This window comes from Anastrepha obliqua, chromosome 3 (genome assembly GCF_027943255.1).
Source record: "Anastrepha obliqua isolate idAnaObli1 chromosome 3, idAnaObli1_1.0, whole genome shotgun sequence".
NCBI lineage: Eukaryota > Metazoa > Arthropoda > Insecta > Diptera > Tephritidae > Anastrepha > Anastrepha obliqua.
The window spans coordinates 76,755,807-76,777,935 of NC_072894.1; the positions used below are offsets into that span (position 1 = coordinate 76,755,807).

The window sequence follows — 22,129 nt, forward strand, 5'->3', positions numbered from 1 at the left end:
GTTGTTCCTCAAATGGAGGGACCTACAGTTTCAAGCGCTAAAATTGGAAACACCAAAATTTAATTTTGCTTCCAAAACTAGGTAAATCAGCGGAGGAGTCGTCAAGCTACAGGCCAATATGTCTAACCGACTCTGCGGGAAAAGTGCTCGAACGCATTTTATCCGATCGACTAGACGCGGAAGTCAGATCAAAGGGAGGCCTGTCCGAAAATCAATTCGGATTTAGGAAGGGGAAGTGAACGATAGATGCAGTATCTTCAGCAATCCAGCTTGCACCCGCTGGCTAAATGGCACCAAAGAGTACTGCCTGATTATCACCCTAGACGTCAGAAATGCCTTCAACTCTGCAAACTGGGCGAAAACCGTAGATGCCTTAGAGCGAATTGGGGTCTCCATGTACCTGAGGAGAATATTGCGCAGTTACTTCGATGGCCGACCTGACCCAGTTTTTGAGCGGACCTGGATGCTTCAAAGCATATCTTTATAGGTTTAACCACGACGACAATTCTAATTGCGGCTACTGCGATGGAAACATTTTAGAGGACGTTCACAACATATGCTTCTCATGCTCACGCTTCCGTTCTGCAAAAGAAAGACTCTATAGAAGCTTTGGAGAACCTTCTTCGCCGGAAATATTCGTACATCACATGCTGCGCTTGAAGGAACAGTGGGATGCGGCATGCGACTTAGTGGCTTCTACCTTACGCTATTTTGACCGAGTTTAACAAACCGCGCCAGTCGTTTCTTTCAATTAAATCATACATAACTACTTGTTTTAACGTATTTTGGTTAATGTCTGAAGAAACGTTAGAATGCTCACACAAAAGCTTTAAAAATGATCGGCTTTTTCATACTCGAAAAACTGAAAAAAAATTGTATACCAATAAAGAGTTTATGACTTATTTGCTATAATCGCCAGATCCATTAATTTCATCTCGAGGCAACAAATCATCAAGGGGTTCCGATTCAAGTATTAAGCAATATATTTATTTGTGAAAATGAAGAAACAGATAATAGCATGGAACTCTTTGCATCAAATAAGTTCCTTCTCTGAGTATGTAAGTTCAGTTGCATCATTAATTTATATATTCGTTTTATTTTCTTAATTTTAGGAACATTGTGTTGTTTTCTGAAAATTGGTCTATTCATATTTTTTTAAATAATTGTGCATGTCAACAATAATTAATTGCAAAATTGCAAAAAAGTACGGAAAAAAATTTCAACAAATTCCGAGCACACTTTATATTTTTGTCCATTGTTTGTACGGAGTCGGAACACTGTAAAACGAAGAAACCAACCATTTTGTTATTTATTTTGTGAAAAGTTGCTGGCCTATTTAAAATGCCTAATCATTCAGGCGCCCGCCGTAGCCAAAAGGGTTGGTGCGTAACTACCATTCGGAATTCAGAGAGGACGGTGGTTCAAATGAAAGACCAAAATGAAGAAAAAAAAGGTTTTTTCTAATAGCGGTCGCTCCTCGGCAGACAATGGCAAACCTCCGAGTGTATTTCTGCCATGAAAAAGCTCCTCATAAAAATATTATATCTGCCGTTTGGAGTCGGCTTGAAATTGTAGGTCCCTCCATTTTTGGAACTACATCAAAACGCACGCCACAAATAGGAGGAGGAGCTCGGTCAAACAGCCAAAAAGCGTGTACGCGCCAATTATATATATATATATATATAAATATACATAGGTATATCATTCAGGTAATGTATATGGTATAAATTGAAAATAATATTGATAATAAGAGAGTAACCGAACAGTGCATTTTAAGACCGAATCTAACGGGACCGAACATTGGCGACTCTCGGCCAAAATTGTATGGAAACCGAACAGAACATTTTCGAGGGATTTTTCAAAATCCAGCACTTTTATTTATAAACAAGCAAAAATAGGTATATACCAGGTATTAAATTTGGGAGGAAATTCAGGATCGAACTCGACGATTATGTAAGCTGAAATACACCTTCTCTCGAAAGAAAACTCCAGCACTGGTATACAGATGGTCCGAAGACCTGAAGGCATAGGCGCTCGAAGTGATGTCGAAGTGCAAACCTTTAACGAGTGCTGGTGTGAAGCGATATTAAATCGATGTGGAATTCGACTGATGTGAGGGAAAAATTGGGAACTCATGATGAGAAGCGCACCAAATATTTTTCCGAAGAAGTTGGCATGCGTTTGAAAGCGACAAGCTACAACTAAGTAGGGTTTTTTGTATGCCCCCGTGGTCAGTGTGGGTCGAAACCGAAGGCCACAGATACGTGATTTGAGAACGCGGGATTGTGCCTCTCAAGCGTGCTTAATATCACGTATAGCTAAGCATGCCGCACGTCCTTTAAAAGTCGTTCCCACGACAGTCGGTTCTACGTTACCGGAACGACCCGGATTTATATCCGGCCAAGGACTGTCACTTTAGCAGCATTCCCCATATATGTATGGTGAATGTTTATGCTGCTACAACAGCGTCAACAACCTTTAAAAGCCCTTGATACATCAATTCTTACGGTAAATAACCCCACAACAAGGTCTTAGTCGCCCGCCCACCTGGTCGCTTCGAACTAGTGATACACAGGGAATGTAGTTCCAGACTTTCCGAACACTTCACTCAAAACGGCGATGCGGGCCCTCCTGATGTCCCGATACAGCATCTTCATAGTGCAGCATCTATGTTTCCATTATTAAGCTAAGCAAACAGTTTCAAAAAACAGTTGGTACGACGAGAAATGCTATGCTGCCGCAGAAAGAAAGGATGCCGCCTATAGAGCCACGCTGCGATCGGGCGCAACGCGAGCCATGTGGGATCGCTACAGAGAGCTAAAAAAGGAGGAGAGACGTATTATCCGAAAAAAGAAACGAGAGGCCGAAATACGTGAGGGTGAGGAGCTTGAGATCTGGGCAATAGGAACAACGCCCGAAAATTCCACCAGAAAATTCGGCGGCTTACGGAAGGTTTTAAGACCGGGACGTTTTCCTGTACGAACAAAGACGGCGATCTGGTGACTGAAATACAGAGCAATCTTAAATTATGGAGGGAACACTTCTCGAGCCTATGTGATAGCTGCGCATGTCACCGAGAATGTGAAGATCCCGATACCCCAATCGTTGACGACGGAATTGTCGTTCCGCTACCCGACCATGACGAGGTGAGAATGGCGATAACTCGGTTAAAGGACAATAAAGCCGCCGGCGCCGACGGACTACCGGCTGAGCTATTCAAACATGGCGGCGAGGAGCTGGTAAGGTGCATGCATCAGCTACTATGCAAAATATGGTCTGATGAAAGCATGTCTGCTGATTGGAATTTAAGTGTGCTCTGCCCGCCGTTAGTTCAGATTGAAGATGACGACCGATAAATTCACTGCCCTTACAAACCCCTGTTGTAAAATGCTACAAAAACAGCAACCCATAAAACTCTATTGCAAGAAATATTGCCATTGAAACCACCAAATTGAAAAAACAAAATACATGCAATCACCTTGTATGATGGATTCGGCTTGGCCTTAATGGGTTACAGCTATTCTCCCTGGATACAATACCCTATCAACAGCAGATAAGTCTTTATACGTTCCGCTACTGAAGTAATTGGCAATCGCATCTGCGATATATTGCCAAAAACTCTCTAAATGTGCCGAGGAAAACAGTTCTGGGCCCTCCGCGTTTTAGTAGGCAGCTGGTAAAGGGCATACTGACAAGGTACCCGCTTCAGAGTGTTCGACCTAATCCCCACTTCCCACTGGGAAGTCTTATTTGAAATGAAACTGAGATGCAAACCAAATCCTAAATTATTTGTCGTCGAACATATCACGATTTCTGAAGTGTGGTAAGCACATGGCTATGTCCCATTACAGGATCTGTGAAAATCCACCAACCAAGGGGATGTTGTTGTTGTTATGGCAGTAACTTTGCCCTGCCAGTGTAGTATAATCACCGGTCGTCTTCGTCTAGCTCATCTAACGGTAGGCCCAGGAAACTTGCTGTTTCGACGGGTTGGGTCCAGAGAGAGAGAGGGGTATTAGATGAGTGGGTTTGTTGGGGCATGTGAAAAGGTGGTTAGCGTCGTGCGGGGTGCCTTCACATGCCGGACATATGTATGTTTACAGGGTTTGATTGAAAAGTAATGAGCCTTATTTTTTTTTAAGCAGTTTTATTAAACCTTTTGGCTTATACAACTAATAGGACCCTTGAACGTTAATACGCCGCTGGTAGCGGTCGTTCCACTGCAGGAAACATTTTTGAAACTTATCCGCCGTAATCGCGTTCAATTCGGCTGTCACAGTTTTTTGGATCGCCTCGATGGAGTCCAAACGCCTCCACTTCAGCTTTCTTTTCACGCGGGAACAAGAAGTCCGGAGGGAACAGGTCTGGGCTGTAGGGACGGTGGGAACCCCCATCTTGGCCAATGCAGAGGTGCAGAGAAAGGCGGTGTGCGCCAGCGCATTGTCGTGATGAAGGATCCAATTGTTGACGAGGTCGGGCCGAACCCGGGCGACGCGGTTTTTCAGCCGAAGGAGCACTTCTTTGTAAAATGCCGCATTTACAGTGCTTGCTGGAGGTACAAACTGTTTAGCTTTACGCAAAATTTGATCGTGTAACGTTGCTCCAACGATCGCTGCACTTTCGCCACTGCAAATCCTAACACAAGTTTAAAACAACTTTCACGCGCGGAGCGATGTTGACTGCACCGCTGTTGCCGGCGAACTGGGGCCGGTTTCTAGTGGAAGGGGAAGGTCCAACGATTATTTTCCCCCACCAGCCGATTCGGTTGATCGCTTGGCAGACGCTCCGCGCGGGAAGGTTCATTACTTTTCCATCAAACCCTGTAGTATGTCGAGGCCAACTAAAGGGATCATTTTGAATGGTCCAGTACTGATATTCTAGCAGCAGTCTGTAATGTTTTTGTATTCAATGTTTATGCTGTAAAATCTATCAAAGTAATCAATATAATCAGAGTAATCAAAATAATATTAGGGAATTTAATAAAATATATAAATCATGTATTTACACAAAATGCGTTTTAATTCTTCATATATTAGAAAGAATTATATTCATATTCCGTTTAAATAAAACCGTACTTCCATATTTTATAAGACTTTATTAATGTAAATCCTTTTAGTGTTTGCCTTAGCTGCCTTATGTCTAGACTTAATGATCACAAATATCATTTGGTTGCTCCCTCATCTAACAAAAACAATGCCAGTACAATCCAAAATAATCATTTAAAATAAAGTGGCTATTTTGTTTACCAATTTGTGAAAAGAAAACTTTAATGGAACTTGATAAAAATATACCTACATCAGCCTAATTAAAAACAGAATATTAGTTGTAAGTTTAATTAAGGAAATTGCTACTAAGTCTTATGACAACCTACTAATTATTTGTAGACGTAAGTTTGTACATGCGGCATTTAGTTTCAGAGAGGCCCGCCAGGTACGTACCATTACTAACGTGAATTGGACAAATGTCATAGATAACTTCCTGTGCTGGTAGTGTTTGAATCCGTTGCTCCCGTCGCACATCAAATAAAGCTAGCTGTTTGACGTCCTGCATGTAACCGGCAACTAGGGTATTCGCTTCTATAGCAACTTGTGTGCAACGAGTCATCACTGGAGTCGCTTTGGAGCCATTAAATGTTACCTTTACATTGAGTACCGTCGTGCCGTCTACCTTCTCCAAGCGTCCAACAATGTAACGGGATTGGGGATAACGTACACTGCATCGAGCTGACACCAAAAGTGTTTCCTGTGCGGGATCGAAATGCATTGAACTAAAGGGACCTTCAATACTGAGACGGGTTGGAATCACCATGTCGCCACCATTAACGTATTCGTAAAACCAAATTGATTGCAATTTGCAGACAAGGAAGCCACCGTAAGGGAAATGCGTGCCGACGGAAACGCTGGCCACGTTAATCACAGTGCTAAGATCTCCTGCAATTGGAATATGAAAGATAAAAATATGAAATGATTGTCATCGTTGGATTTAACAGTGGTACTCACCGTCCGTTTTGTATTCCTCCAAAATGTTGTCTGAGAAACGCATGTCATATGTGTATGTGCTGCCATTGGAACCACCCAAATACAGCACATTTTCTCGATCTTTGCGGTTCATTGCACAAGCCCAAAGTGCTTTCTCGCCCGGTTCAAATATAGAAACTACTTGCCGGGAGCGCAAATCGAAAAGCTTTGATCGGGTCTCCATGCTAGCCACAGCTAAAAGCTGCTGATCGGAATTTAAACACATATCGCGGATTAATTTCAACGATGCATGCAAGAACGTTGAGGTACGAAATGACTGCTCATCGATGAAACGAATACCAAAGCCAGGAAAAAGGCCTTGAGCACTCTTCTGTGATGCCAAAATGGATGAATGCCGTTCGGCATGTATTAATACACGACAGCCAGGCTCGCGAGTTATTTCGATTGTGCGCTCAAGATAAAGTCGTTGCATCTGTAGTCGTAACAATTGCTTGTCATCGCCCAATTCAGCTTCATAACTAAAACTTCCGCCACCAGCTCCAGCGCGTAACATCCGCTTTATGCGATCATTCTCATCCTGTATAGTCTGTAATTGCATAACTACCACTTTATGTGTCATTTTCAAGGCTGCTATTTCTGTTTGTAGTGACTGTGAGCGCCGACGCTCCTCATCCAATTCATCGCGCAGTCGATGCTCTTCACTGCGATCGATGGCCCGTAGACGTTTGGCATATAGACAGCGTATATCGCGATTTGTGGCTTTCGTTTTACATTGTGGACATGCTTTAAAACCCGACTGACGTGCGCTTTCTGCTAACCAACGGCGAATGCATGCGTCGCCAAAGAGATGACCACAGCGCAGGGATACTAGACGATGTTCACCTGACATTTCCCAGTTATCGAGGCAGATAGGACATGTCATTCCCTCATCTTCCTCATCGCCGTCAGCACCGCTCCCCGTGAGGGCATTCACACGGGGAGTATTTGATTTCGGAGTGTCTCCAGTAAGACGTTTGCGTTTTTTTGGTGGGGATGGTGTGGCTAAATTTACTATTGATCCAGTTCCGTTAGGTACAGCAACATTAACAGCGATGCTGGATCCTGCCATAGGATCTAATGGTGTTGGTTCATGTGAAACTGCTATCAAAGAATTATATTTACAAATAAATCAATAAATAATAAATATTGAATTGACATTGAAATCGTAAGTACTACCATTTACTGCATCGTCGTCGTTTGTATTCCGAGCTAGCGCTTCCTGTGCTGCTTCGGCCAAACCATTAACTGGGTCTATATCTTCTATATCATTGTTATCCTCTTCATTGTCTGGTTGCGTCTCATCGGAATGCTCAGCATTTGGTTCAGCTTCAGTTTCGACGTCGCCGCCATTATCATCTTCGCTAATTGCTCTAATCGCTATATAGTCATGATCTGTATTCCGAACTCGTCCGCGCCGAAATCGCTCTCTCCTTCGACCACTATTGTTAAATTCTATGCTGGAGTCCTCACTGGATGTTGAACGCGTACGACGAGCAACATAATTATGATCACCTTGAGTTTCATTATGTGAGCCAGAATCTTGCATATTTCTTACGATAAAAGTCAGATAGTGTCAGTCAAAATAAATAGGCAAAAACCACACATTTGTCTATTAAATTTTGAGATTGAAATTTACTGCATCTAATACAATCTTCAGAACTTTGATTCAAAAGCAGCGGTAGAGGTAACTCAGTGTTGTACTTTTGTTTGTTCTCAGAAATATTTTAATAATTATGTAGGTACCGGAACAATTAAAATAGAACAGAGTGAATACTCAGAAATTTAGTAAAACGCTAATTTAATTGACCAGTTTAATAATAAGTCGTACACAATTTAGTAGTGGTGGAGTAATAATCCGTATTGCAAGTTAAAATTAAAAATTTTTAACATTATATCAAATTTCGTACTATTTGAAGTTCTAAACTCTTAATAAATATTACTGAAACCCTTTTGCCATTTGTGCTACCAACTACTTCCAATTAATTTCCCTAGACGGCTTTTCCATTCACAATAGCAAATATCAGGTTTATTTCAACAAAAAATTTAATCACCACTTCATATAAAATTAAATTCCAAAATGTATTCTTTATTTTTAGTTGTGTCTAAATAATACTGTCTTGAGTTATATTTCCTTAAATTATTTTATGCATTTAGAAAATCAGCAACAGTTATAAATAAAAAATATCTAATTATTTCACCAATGTGGTAATATTCCTTAGGTAATTTTGCGAAGCCGATTGTCAAATTCAGAGAAAAGTCAGTCCTAAATTGCATTGGTATTTCGCGGTGTTCTTCCGATATTTCTTTGAACAAATTACCAGAATCGGTACAATAATATTAAACGATTGAATATAATTGTTTTATCTTAGTGTTAAGGAAGATTTTAAGTAATATATTTTGTTTTATTCTAATTTTTACTATTAGATTTAATAGTACCCAACCGCTTCAGCGTCGCCTACCCCAGAGGCTTTCTATACTTCATCGAAGCTGACACATTTCGCACTGCCTCTCATCTTTAGCAAGTGAAATATTGGTACTCAACTTAATTAAAAGCAAAACATATATAATTAACAGATTCACACAATAATAAAGGAACAAGCAAACTAATTATGTCCCAACTAAATACACCTGAGAAAGATGCGGCTGGAAAACCCCCCGCTAGCCGCCAACAGAACTCCCACAGCCCAAATCTAACGCTACAGCTTCCCAGTCCAATTATTACGAAGCGCACACGCACTGCTTCAACGTGAGTGTTTTCCGTTTTAGTTATGTATGTAGATATGCAACATTGATCCACATTTTCATTGCGACTTGAAAACTTTCTTCGACCACTAGATTTAACATATCTTGTATTTTCCTTACCAGCTTGTATTTAATGTTTAAATAAAGTAAATTTACAGCTCTGCTCGCGCGTTGGAGAATCCAATTGAAACTGGGATAGTGAAATCGTTCAGTCGTTCGAAAGGCCATGGGTTTATTACTCCCGGTAAAGGAGGTGAAGATCTTTTCTGTCACGTTTCTGAGTAAGCTTATTTCTTTCAGTCCCGATTTCGTTTACATAAAACTGATTTGTCGAATTTCAGTATCGAGGGCGAATACGTGCCGCAGCCGGGGGATGAAGTTAGGTACCGTTTATGTGCCATTCCGCCCAAATTCGAAAAACATCAAGCGGTACATGTGCATATTATTAACTTAACACCTGATGTGCATCAAAAATGGGAAGAGCCTGTCTACCCCGAGTCTCCTGCTCAATAGGAAACCAATGGCAAATTGTCACTTTGCTGATTGGGCGCCCTTTTAGGCCGCAACCATTGACAGCAATAAAAAATAAGGGTACAGTAAAATGTTTATTTGAAATACCTAAATGTGCAGTTCAATTGGGGATATATCGCATCTCCGAATTATACCTTTACACAATTATATTTCATCACCTCAAATCAATGACAGGAAACAAACAAATTATATACATCGAACGCAAGTATTCTCGTACATCATTAACATACATAACTCTATAACCTGCAACAAGTAACGAGTAATATGTTTGTGGTATACATTTTTGTATATCCGCAGAAATAACACAGATAAAATATTTCAATTAATTTCAAATTTTTGGATACATAAAATTTAATTACTCGCTGTCGAACTAATAATGCCTTAACGAAAAATAACCCAAAATTTTACCAAGATATACCATATTGTGGGCTTCTGTCTTTATGAAATGACTCACTCATTGAGTGGCAGTAAAAAAACAAGTAATCGCGTCCAATACACAGTATAAATAATAAAATAAAATAAAAAGCGAACAAGAAGACAAAAAGAGCAGAAGCTTAATTAAACCTAAAGCGATAAAACAGAAAACAATGTAAAGGCAATAAATTGGCAAAATTTTGCATTTGCTTGCGTTCTTGGCCGCTAAGAGGTGTTTCCATTTCTAACTTTCTTTTTTGATTATTTTATACTACGTTATGCAAAGATAAACCTTAAATTGTTCTAAATCGAACGCGCTATACTAATTTACACGCCAAGCTTGAAAGATATAAATGTGACACCAGTTATTAGTTATTACGATAATTTAATTTCTTGTGTTTCTAGCAATTAAACTTAATTTAAAGTTTGCATAAAATAATCATGCAAACGTAGATAGTATTTGTACTTTATGCTACTTTTCATGATCAGTAAAAATAAAGTCTAATAAAAATGGATCTGAACTTAATTGGGTGTATCAATATTATTTTGAACATTTACACACATACATATGCATGCAGATACAATGCGCGAAATATTTTACAGTCTACTATCAAATGATGGCCGCGGTAGCTGAATGCGTTGGTGCGTGACTATTCGGAATTCACAGAGTGAACGTAAGTTCGAATCTCTGTGAAACACCAAAATTAAATTAAAACATTTCTCTAATAGCGGTCGTCCCTCGGCAGGCAATGGCAAACCTCAGAGTTTATTTCTGCAATGAAAAAGCTCCTCAAAAATATCTGTCATTCGGAGTCGGCTTGAAACTCTAGGTCCCTCCATTAGCGGAACAACAACACAAATAGGAGGAAGAGCTCGGCCAAACAGAAAGGGTGTACGCGCCAATTATGTATATGGACGAATTATGTATGTATATGGTATTATATATCAAATGATGGTAATTGAATTCTCCAAAATTATACAATATCAAGTTAAGTGCAACAATTTTCGAGCAATGTCTGGAGTTATTCTTTAATTTTGAAAGGATCACATTTTCACATAGCATACAACATAGCTACATACATATACATATGTATATCTTGTTTAGTAAGTGAAATGAGATAGATAATGCAAGTTCATTTATTAGGTATGTTCATGTAAAAATTATGCAGTAACTTAATTTCTGAGAATTCTCTCTAAAAGAGAAAAATATCAAAAAAAGTACATGGACGCAAAATCAGTAACAATTTGCAAGTTTTACGAACAGCTGATTAAATTGTAGGTAGGAAAAAAATTATACAGAAATTACAGTTTTTTTCATTTTAGCTACCTCGTATTAAATTAAAACAAAAATAAAACAAATAAAATGCAAATAACGAGCTCCGAAATCACATGATTCCATTTTGTTCACAATATTTTGTACCATTTCATCATCGCTGTCAGATGAAGAACGTTCCATTAGCAATTGCAATTCGCAAATGTTAATCCGGGTTTATTTTCACTTCGCGATTAGCTGTTTTTCTCACTAGCAAATTCTCACAAGTAAAAATTGATACAGTCAAAAGTTGCAACTTCTCAAAATGAAATGTCATCTAGCTCTCTCACTTTCCTATTTCCCACTATTTTGTGAGTTTTTTGGGGACATGAACACCAAAACGTGATCATTTGTAACAATTGGTACAAACTATTTGCTTCATGAACAGGCCTATATTTAGGTTTGCTATTTAGTTGTCGTCATTGTACGGATCACCTGCCTAAGAAATATATTAAGAATGGTTGCCATTGTAAATTTTCGAAATCTAAAGATATTATTTTCCAGACTTTGTTTTGTTTTTAATGTTACCATAATTATTATAATTTAGCATAGCAACCCCATTAATCCGCTTTGCCAAATAGCCGAATAAGAATTTGTAAGCTGATCGCAAAATAAAAATAAACCGGAATTAAAATTTCCGAATAGAGTCAAAGTTCAAAATTTAAATGAAAATGCTGATTAAACTAGGGAATGTAAGTAAATATATTTAAGATAAAATTTTTTAAGTTTATGTGAAGTGATAAATTAAAAAAAAATAGGTGAACGACGTAAAGGAAAAAATAAAGTTATTGGCAAATTACATGATCATACCTATTGCATTTAAGATCCAACAATCACCTAAATAAATGGTGCCTTCCGAAAGACATCACTTTATTTCTTGCGATTTTGAAAACTGGCTGCGTCTGCTCCTAAATAATTTGTACGAGGTGACATGAGTAGAATGTATGATTTATTTGTTTTGTTTCTTCCGAAATGGAGTGCCAGCTTTAAGACTTCTCTAAAATACGAAAGCAATAATACGTTGACAGTTATTTTTTTGGATTGTACTGTATGGTAGTATTTCTTCATCCTTTGCATGAAGCCCCTCCACTATGAAGGCAATTCTTAATTGGATCCCATTCCTAGGAACTGGGGATATTTTGTCGAATTTTACTTGTTCATGAATAGTATTACAACTAGGATTCATGTTTGTCGCGCTTATCAAAATTATTTCCAAAGTTTTCTGAAGGGTGGTTAAATTTCAAGGGCCGCTGTTGAATATGAACCACACCTAAACGTCAACGACACCGTTGGACTTCTTTCCTTGGGGTTATTTGGAAGAAAAGGTGTATGCCGATAAGCCAGCAACAATTCAAGATAAAGGATGAGATAATTCGGCACATTAACGGCATAGAACCTCAATTATGCTTCAGCGTCATCGAAAATTTCGACTATCGGATGAAGGTGTGCCGACGATATTTTGTTCCATACGTAATTGAGCCCTACCAATATTATCATAATAAAGAGATATGACAATAATTTTCTAAAAAAAATTTAATTTTAATTAAAATCAACACCGGCCCTTGAAACTTAACCACCCTTTACATGTAGTTATCTTTATTTAATTTTTAAGAGTCATAATATTTAATTGGTCGTAAGCCGCCAAGAGCAACCCTGACGTTGCGAGCAACATTGATGTATTACTGAACATACCCCTTGCGCAAAACGCGTGTGAAAGTTGGTGGATAGTGGAAATATTTTAAGCTAATTCAAATAGAGTATTATCTTTATGAAAACTCTTATTTTTCTTTACATTTGAAACTGTTTTCTAAGCACAAACTTTAATTTTTAAAAACTTTTTAATTTTTTAACGTCTAATTGTGTGGCAGCATCATTTATGGTCAGTGTCATGGAGCAGCAAAAATGTAAAGGCGAAACTGGCAACGCTGTTTTGATCAGTCTCCGTGTGTGGTTTGTGTGGTGCGTGAAAAATTTTCCCGTTTTGTGTTGGTGGGTAGCGGAAAGTTAAAAGAGTCATTCATTCTATTTGTAAATTAAAAGAAAAAGTAAATAAGACAAGTAACTGTGGTAATTTTTTAAGTCAAAAGTGGAGAAATTTTGCGTAAGTTTAAATGTGACAGAAAATCCAATGAAAATCCGTGTGTGAAACAAAAATATAAGAAAAAATGATTGCAGCAATGCAGTGTGAAAGCGACGAAAACGCAGAGTAAAGTGAAATAACCGTAAAGATAAATAATAAAAGAATTGAGAAAAAAGTGTTTTTGTGGTCTCGCCCCTTTTTTAATGCAGTCAATTTCATAAAATTGTGCTGCCAAAAAATATAAAAAGTGCTTAAAATAACTATTGTCCCTAGCTGAAATGAATATGCACTAAGATATCTTCAGTGGCATACTCGTCCAAAACACTTACCAAGAGCCAGTTAACCGAACACAAAAAAGCCACCGCCTGTTCATTTGTGCTTTTGCAGACAACATCCACCGTTTCTTCGGCCATAACTTTGTTTCTACTTTGTTGATGTGTGTGCGTGTGTGTGCCTATGTCCTTTGGATCGTTTCTTTACATTACTTCTCACTTTTAATGCATTTCGCGCTACCGGTATAGATATGTATTTATTACATTACTCATATGTATGTGCATACATATGTATATTTTGCGAATTAGTTGCAGGAGAGAAGGTATTTGTTGTTCATTCTTTTTTGTGTTTTTTTTTTGCTATGACCAAAGGGAACGCTTCTGAACTATTCACATCACCTCGTCTGATGCCATTCGTCAATGGTGGTTTGTCTACTGTCACATCCACAAATATATACTTTCTTCATGATTTCAGAAATTAAATTTTGAACGCCGCCAATCGAATCGTCATAGATTAGAAAGGATTGGATGTGTTTGGATGCGTCAGGGATTACGCTTATCCTAATCGCAATTTTACGATTCTTTAAAAACCCTTATTGTAATTGCCAATCGAATTAACGGTAGTTATACAACTTGTAGGGCGCATGGGGGCAAATTTATTAAAAAATGTCGAGCAGGGTACGAATAGATGCGAATTGTCCCCAGTATTATTTGAAGGAGCTAATTGTTTTTGGTGTTTTGTTTTTTACTGATCAAAAGTTATTAACTAGAAAACACTTTAGAGTCATGCGAGAATTTGCGGCTTTACTGAATGAGTAACTAGTGATACAAAATCTCAACTTTACGGAATCGGAAATTTTCTTAATCACTTTTGAACGGTTTAAGAGTATTACACTCCGCCAGTTAAAAAATCCATTGGCTAAATTTTACATGTGGCCACAACCCTCATAGGAAATATCATAGACTCACCATTCTAACTATGAGAGTCCAACTTTTTGGGGTGCATATAAAACCTTAGAGACCCCAGAAAAAGGATTACTAATTGCTAATTGTAAGGAAATATCGTTGAGGAGAACAGAGTAAAGCAATAGTTAACCTAGCAAGCATTTAACCATGGTTTTTAAAATCATATTAATAGATAAAAAAATTGTTTTTCTTCTTAACTAGACGATGAATTTATTACTAATTGGTGTACTGTTTTTGATTAATATTAAAAAAATTTAAAAATTGCTCTCTGATTGATAATATTGCTTAAAAATTGGTGAGGGGCTCAGCTTACATTAATATTTAATAAGTCTACCGTCTGTTACCTGCATTAATGATTGAAAATGTACCACTATTACCCGTGTATTTAAAAGAGGAAATCGGAGTGGCATGGCAAATTACAGCTGTCTCCAAACTCTTTGAATGCATTAGTAATGATAAGCTCTATTTTATTAAAAATAAAAGATCTGATTGTTCCTCATCAGAACCGGTTTATGGCGGCTGGATCTACATCTTCAAATTCTTAGGAAACACTAATTTACGTATTTTCAACGTGGCGTCCAAATTCACGTAATTTACACAGATTTTTTTAAAGCTTTTATCTCGATTTACCACAAATTTTAGCTGCTGAGTTGCCTAAATTTGGTTTCAATTTTTTTTAAGGGATTAAATCGTATTTGGACTACTACCATTTGTAGTTTCCTCTAGTACTCCGCAGGGTAGCATCTTAGAACCATTATTTTTTATTCTCTTCATAAATGATATTTCTACGTATTTCTCTTCAACGAGATTATTCTATAGGGTCATGATTCCAAGTTCTGCTCACTAAGCAGCTTTCTCGTTCCTTAAATTCGCTTAAATCAGGATTTCACAGAGCATTCTTCCGAGGCAATGCGTGCAAAAGGTTGACTTTTTGACAATCTGATCCCGATGCATTTCAAGCATCCGTTGCGGAAGTACTTACTAGGCAAGGTCGCCTCAAAATTCATAACTTATCAAGAACAGTACTTTTAGCAATGTGCAATTAATCACAACCAACAACACACGTTTTGCTAGTCGTAGTAATAAATAAATGGAGAATTTAAAAAGCTTTTGCAATGAACTGGCATTTAACAAAGATTAAAAATAGGGAGAATAGTTGGATAGTCTCCACGAGGACGCGATCAAATACATTACAGGCTTCAATATAAGAAAGCTGATATTTACGGAACATCTTTCCAATGAGCCTACCTTCACATGGGTGGATAAAATGGCCTGAGCATGTGAATGCTAGCACCAATATTTAGAAGTTTAAAAAATATTAAAAAACATCTAAATATAATAATTAATTTACAAATCTTTAAACCAAAAATACCTCTTCAAAATTACGATCGCGGTAATTTTAATCTCGATACAGTGGGTGGACGATTATATTAATTAAAAGAAAAGAAACCCCCCCCCACCCAGTTGTGGTCGAAACACATCCAGTGCCATAATTTTTGTGTCGAAATTTTAATACATTGTTTTTAATAAATTTGCTTATTTGTTATTGTTTAAGCCTAGATATTTACGTCAGATAATTAAAGTCTGATGTGTTCCATTCTTGGATTTGTATCTTTTGATACAGAACATTCAAAATGTACTATTTATGTTTGAACACATGGCACTGACGTCGAAAAAGAAATCCCCATTGCGTTAACTGGTTTGTGTGAGCAGCGACAACTTACTGCTTTTGATTGTGGGTAAGTAAAAGTTAGAAAATTCCTACTGTTTCACAAGTTTTTATTTATTGTATTGTACATACATTTCGTAATTATTCAGTTCATAGTGAGAAGACCAAAGTTGGTAAAACAAGTCGTTAAGGTACCAATCGATGCTCATTTGCGACAGTGTTTATAATTCGTAGGAGCAAAGTTGTTAACGAAAAAAACTTTTAAAATGTTGCAGTTTTCTATAACTAACTGGCTAAGTGCAGTACTGCACCGCCAAACGTCGAAGCAAGTTGATCAATGCATTCCTTATCGATAAACCTTTCGGCGACGATCGTAATAAGTCATCGTGCGAAGATTTTCACGAGTTAATTCCATCTTTTGGCGACGTGAATTTTTCTATTCATTGGAGAAAGAACAAATAAAATTCGCAAGTGAAAACTCAATGCCATAGGCTAAAAATACTAAACTTTTCGATAAAAGTATCGAATTATAGCTCATCATACGCAGTGTTGCAAAGGCGCAAAATACAGGGCCCGCCATCTATCGTTACGGATTTGAACTAGGTATTATCTGAAGAATGGTAACACTTAGCTGTTATCTGATTTGACAGAAAATTAGTTTTATTCTTCCGCTGAACGTAAATGGTTGGGTTACGCTCAAAGAACGCTGGGAAATATTGCGACATTATCGCTTCATGGGCTTGGGATCGACTTGAAGAAGATGAAGACTTTTACCGAAAAATCATCTTCTTACTTCAAAATAAAAAAAACAGTTTCGAAAAATATTGAGTAGTTTCTTTTTTATAGCATTTTTAATTCCGTAAAGTTGTATGGTGGACCCTGTATAAAAGGCAACATCGTACGAAAGGTTTGACACTGTTGGAAGTGTGTGCCTTTTAGATTTTCAAAAACGGGCAAATGTTTGCCCTTAATAGGTTTGACTTGACTATTAAAAGGGTAACTACTAGAATTTTTTGTAATACAATTGTACAATTAAGATAAAATTTAACTTTAGGGGATATTCCGCACTATGAAAAATAGTTGAGCGATATAAATTATTGTAACTAACAATAATCCATTAAATAAAAATAAAAAGGAAACAAATTATGATTACGCTAAATGCATTACGGGCTTACTGCCGAAAATATTTATACGATCTTGATCAAAAAGTTCCTGGAATCAGAAAATTCAAAATACAACGTTATTCCTTAAGTGGCATTATCGCCTTCAAAGTATTTTTCATCAACTGCAAAGCACTTATGTATGTATGTATGTTAGCGTTTGCCCCAGCTCTCGAACTCTATTTTCAGTATAGCCATCAGAGTCCTCCGACAAAGTGGTTCCCCGTAATGGTTTTTTGTCACGATCAAACAGAAAAAAATCACAGGGTGCCATATCAGGTAAAATTAATGACTGTTGGATGGTATTCATTTTGTTCTTGGTTAAAATTCACGGATAATGATGACACTGTGCGACTATGGGTAATAATGGTGCAAAAACACGAGTTGTTTTTCTACAACTCGTTATTTTTTTTATCGAATTGCTTCAGGCAAACCTCTCATAACGCCCAAATGATAGTCCTTATTAATTGTCTGAGCTTCTGGCAAAAATTCGTGGTGTACAATACCTACCGTTGTAATCTATAAAAACCGTCAGCATCGCTTTCTTTTTGACTGAAAACGCCGTTGTTTCTTTGGTATTGGTTTATTCGAACTTTTTAAGAACTTTTCTACGTGTAGTCCCACTACGAGGTCCCCTATTTGTTAGAGTTACTACCACTGGTTCTACCTGCAGCAAATACACCATTAGGAATGCGTCTTATCGTATAATTCATGAAAGTGTTAATTCATATTTCAACCTAATTCACGATTACACAATGTTTCTAATTTCTGCTGATACCATGTATCTTTTTATTTTATCATTAATGTTATTATAATCATTTAGTAGTAATTACCGAAAAATTGCAGCTGTTAGAACAAATCTTTGTTCTTGTTGTTGTGACATCAAAATATCTTCCTCATATATTTTTGGGGAGTTCTGCTGTGTCGTTCCGGTAACGTAGAACCGACTACAATTCTTAGCGCCAGCGCGCTTATAGAATTGCCGTTTGCTGAAGCAGCTGCATTTTCTTGCAATATACAGGGTGGTTCATACAGCAGTTGTTTTTAATCATATGTTATTTTGACAGCTCTAATCTCCGCGAAACGATAGTAATAAAAACAAAGAAAACGAAAGAAATAAAAATAATTTTTGTGGCGAAGCACATTTCCTTCTCTATGTTAACAAGTAAAGCTGCCGTATCTGGGTATTGGGCAAACCCCGCACGTGATTGTCGGTGCTAATGTATCCTCAAAGAGTAACAGTTTAGTGTGGTTCATTGGTTCATTTTCCTTAGCGGTCAACGGTGCGCGCCGCAGAGGCATAAAAACTATTTTTTGTGGTCGGAAATCGAAATCATGAACTTAGACGATCTTTATTTCCAGCAGTATGGCCTTTGCTACAATCGAACTGCGATTTGATACCGTTAGACTTTTTTGTGGGGTGCCGTGAAGGACCGATGTAGTTGTCTTTCAAATAACCCATAACATATTGAAAAACAAAAATACTTTTGGTTAGTTAAAAAAAAAATTTTTTTTAAATAAATGTTTGTTAATATTTTTGAATTTATAAAATAAAGCACTGCATGAGCCACCCTGCACATGCGTTTGCATTCTTATGTGTGCATACATATATGAATGTGTAACTCACGCATGCATATAAACATCTCTATAAAAAATTTCCTTTCAATTGCATATGAAGGCAAAGCACTTGCACGCACCACTTGTATCAAATAATAATAATAATAGTGTCATAATGTCATTTTATATTTTACTTTTTATTTACTGCCACTGCTACTGCTAAGACTGCGGTAATTGGGCATTGTTATTACAGTTGTAGACGAATGTGCTCTTGCTGGCTGTAAATTAGTTCAATCAAGAGCCGCCAAAACACGAGATGCAGAAGAAAATGGCGAATAAAGGAATTTACTGCAGCTTGTAGGGCATTTGTTGTTGATGGTGTTTTCGGTTTTACTTTATTTTGTTTTTGTATACACAATACGCAGAGAACGTTAAATATAGAGAATTCTCATGAGCTACGAATGGTGTGAATTGTCAAAAATGAAGTGAAACGGCGAACACTGTTTCACCTCGCTAAACTCGAAGGCGGGGAAGTTCTTAACAGAGCTGATTACAGTGAATTATGTACAAGTACATTGGCTCTGCTCAGTTTTTGGTTTCTGTATGAAATCAAATTGACGAATGCCGACGGCATTTTGCAAGGCATTTGCTTGTGCATTTTTATGTTCCCTTGGTAAACGAAAATATATTCAATTTGTATTTTCAAACAAAGGTGATGAAGAAAAAATGATTGAATTGAATATATGCGCCAACATTTCAAATCAAAGTAACTTTAATGTTTGCTGTTTTAATTTCAAAAGAAAAATTTAAACAAAATACATTGTAAAACGACCTCACATTTTGTTGTGTGCGTTTTAGTGTAAATTTGATGAAAATTTTTACTAATTTTTCGAGTCGAAATTCATTTTAGACAAGAATTCAAAGAGCATATTGGTATATTGATGAATATATATGCCTATCAATATATGTTTATATACATATATTTTGTTAGTTATATTCGTGCAAAAGTTCAATTGCATCTTCAATTCTTATAGTGTTACAAATGTATGTATGTGCACACGCACTGCAGCAACAATGACCTATCTCACGACGCATTGCCTTATCATATTATATTTATGTACATTTGAATATGCATTTTTGTTCCTTTGCCAAACGAAATTTTTTTTAATTTACATATACATATATATTACAGGGAATAATTCATATATGTACATATGTATGCATTTTATAGATAGTACAAAACTTTGAAATTTAAAATAAATAAAAGAAAACTTCAAACAAACGTATTTGCATACATACATATATGGGACAACTAAGTTCTATTGCATCTTTAATAAATATAGTGTTGCACGCATATGTATGCACTGAAGCAACATGACCTACCTCACGAGCATCGCCTTATCATATTTCATGCAATAATTAGGGTGTAAATATTCGAATGATCGAATTCCTGTAATGCTAAAACAACTTATTCTGCATATGCATCGACGTAAGTGCATGTGCGTATATGCACACTTGATGCCCTAACTATGTATAATATGTACGTTCAAATCAAAAAATTCTGTATACAAAACGCTTCATTACCAGGCACACAGGAAGATGGCATATGCAAATATAAATATTGAATTCAAGCAAAACAATGCTTATTAATATACACATATGCATGTACATACAACCGCACACACAGGGCATTCGCTTTATTCCTCAAAATGCGTATGTCGTTCAAAGCTAAAATTCTATGCCCAGCGACTACAAGAACAAAATGCAGTCATAGACGCAGGCGTAGCGGCCATCATTCTAGTTGCTATAGCGCTGAACAGTCGCGGCGGCGCCGAACAGTTTCAACTATTGTTCTGTGCAACAAAAACTCATCTTCAAAAAATTCATTGATAAATTCGAGCTCATAGTTCTAAGAGCAAGAACTTTCATTCATAAAACGAGCCGCCCATATGCCAATTTTCTCGACAATTTGAAATTAGTCAATATTGGAATATTTCGCGAAGAATTATTTGCCAATATTTGATAAATCTTCAATTTTTGTCAAGTCGAGTGCCCGCGGCATCGTACATATGTATGCAAAAATATATGTATGTAAATATGTCGTTCTAAATGCTCGACAGCCGCAGCTGCTGTGCGTCAAGTGCGCGCATGAGCATACAGTAAGTTGCAGAAGAAAACAAGTAGCTTAAAAAAAAGGTCTGATTCGGACATTTTAATACTAAGATAAAATTTGGAAACAATTATTTTATGTTAACTGATAGTAGGCAAATAGTTAATTAGTAGATTACTTTACGTATGTAGTTTTTCAATAGATAAAAAGTGCACAAAACATATGCATATATCTGCAGTTAGAAACTTACTCTGAAATCAGAGCATTTGAAAATGCCTGTAACATTTCAAGCTTACTGTACATACAATGCTGTGCCAATGAATGTGCGCTGCGCCATGAGTGCGCGCTGGATTTCTTGCGAAGTTTTACCGTTTTATCTTGAGCTGTGACTGGTGAGCACACATACACGCAGCATATACATATGCGCAAATGTATATAAATTCACAAATGTATATAAATTCACAAATTTACATTTGCATATGCCATCTTCCTGTGCGCCTGGTAATGAAGCGTTTGCTATAGAGGATTTTGATTCAGTTGAAGGTAATTCAACAAAGTTTTACAGACACCAGACAGACAGACATAACATATGTACATAATTTGGATGATTTGGAGAAATTCAAATATATAGGTCATATTAAAAAGCTACCTAACATTCTTTGCTTCTAATCACCAACAAATTCTTATCGACTGCTGCTAAATTTACATAATTCAGCCCCTCACTGTTAATTTTTGTTGAAAAATCTGTCTATGGTGAATTGTCTTCGCGAGACGAGTACCCCTCGAAAATGAACACTTTCCAGTCATTAAGACTTCTCTATTCATTAACGTTCTCTGCAATACGTTTCTTCAATTTTTCATCTCTTTTCTGTGCAGTGGTGCGTGTTGTTGTATTACTGTTGTTACTATTCGTATCAATAAATAAGTCAATGCACTGTTTATATGAATTGAGAGTAAATAGTTGCCTTATTTTGTGTATGCATACGTACGTGTATGTATGTGCATGTGGGTACATAGACTTTATTTGAATTCTTCATCACTATTGGATTTGCTTGCATACATACATACACTTTTTTTAATACCTAGTTCTCATAAATTTTTTTGCTTTTTTTTTTTTTGTAACTGATAAAACGCAATTCAAGCTGGTTTTTCATTCTTCATTTGCTCACAAAGGCAAATTGCATATTTAAGGATGATCTGTTTCTTTACAGTTGTTCTTGGCGTGGTGTGTAATTTTTATGTCTCTAAAATAAAAACCTAATACAATATTTGATTTTCAAAATAGAGGCCTCTTTGAAT

General features: G+C 37.0%; 3 protein-coding genes across 7 annotated transcripts in view; 2 read left to right on the plus strand and 1 right to left on the minus strand.

Moving 5' to 3' along the window:
• Nucleotides 1–5,075: 5,075 nt before the first annotated feature.
• LOC129242451 (E3 ubiquitin-protein ligase RFWD3) lies at nt 5,076–7,882 on the minus strand. 2 transcript variants are annotated; one of them, XM_054879094.1, is made up of 3 exons: nt 7,194–7,882; nt 6,000–7,115; nt 5,076–5,930 (listed from the first exon to the last, which is right to left on the minus strand). In XM_054879094.1, exons 1-3 carry the CDS (start codon nt 7,561–7,563, stop codon nt 5,371–5,373), a joined length of 2,046 nt encoding a protein of 681 aa, XP_054735069.1. In that variant the 5' UTR covers nt 7,564–7,882; the 3' UTR covers nt 5,076–5,370. The 2 variants fall into 2 exon arrangements, with proteins under 2 accessions (XP_054735069.1, XP_054735068.1); XM_054879093.1 differs by having other exon boundaries at nt 6,000–7,118.
• Nucleotides 7,883–8,250: 368 nt separating this feature from the next.
• LOC129242421 (cold shock domain-containing protein CG9705) lies at nt 8,251–10,230 on the plus strand. The gene is made up of 5 exons (XM_054879048.1): nt 8,251–8,343; nt 8,442–8,550; nt 8,610–8,763; nt 8,918–9,040; nt 9,101–10,230. Exons 3-5 carry the CDS (start codon nt 8,627–8,629, stop codon nt 9,270–9,272), a joined length of 432 nt encoding a protein of 143 aa, XP_054735023.1. The 5' UTR covers nt 8,251–8,343; nt 8,442–8,550; nt 8,610–8,626; the 3' UTR covers nt 9,273–10,230.
• A 2,739-nt stretch (nt 10,231–12,969) lies between these two features.
• LOC129240706 (tyrosine-protein kinase Src64B) overlaps nt 12,970–22,129 on the plus strand; it is a 175,547-nt gene continuing 166,387 nt past the window's right edge. The window contains exons 1-2 of one of the 4 annotated variants that reach the window (XM_054876663.1): nt 12,970–13,117; nt 15,890–16,073. The gene's annotated coding sequence lies outside the window, so the exon portion shown is untranslated. Of the gene's footprint in view, nt 13,118–13,187; nt 13,223–15,889; nt 16,074–22,129 lie in introns of those variants that run through there. The other 3 variants (XM_054876659.1, XM_054876662.1, XM_054876661.1) reach the window with 3 other exon arrangements.

What these genes read in the sequence shown, in the direction of transcription:
- LOC129242451 (XM_054879093.1), bottom strand. Translation starts at nt 7,563, where the DNA reads ATGCAAGATTCTGGCTCACATAATGAAACTCAAGGTGATCATAATTAT. An exon ending in CGACGACGATGCAGTAAATG is followed by an intron (nt 7,119 to 7,193) that starts GTAGTACTTACG and finishes ATTCTTTGATAG; the next exon opens with CAGTTTCACATGAACCAACA. An exon ending in GGAGGAATACAAAACGGACG is followed by an intron (nt 5,931 to 5,999) that starts GTGAGTACCACT and finishes TTCCAATTGCAG; the next exon opens with GAGATCTTAGCACTGTGATT.
- LOC129242421 (XM_054879048.1), top strand. Translation starts at nt 8,627, where the DNA reads ATGTCCCAACTAAATACACCTGAGAAAGATGCGGCTGGAAAACCCCCC. An exon ending in CGCACACGCACTGCTTCAAC is followed by an intron (nt 8,764 to 8,917) that starts GTGAGTGTTTTC and finishes GTAAATTTACAG; the next exon opens with CTCTGCTCGCGCGTTGGAGA. An exon ending in CTTTTCTGTCACGTTTCTGA is followed by an intron (nt 9,041 to 9,100) that starts GTAAGCTTATTT and finishes GTCGAATTTCAG; the next exon opens with TATCGAGGGCGAATACGTGC.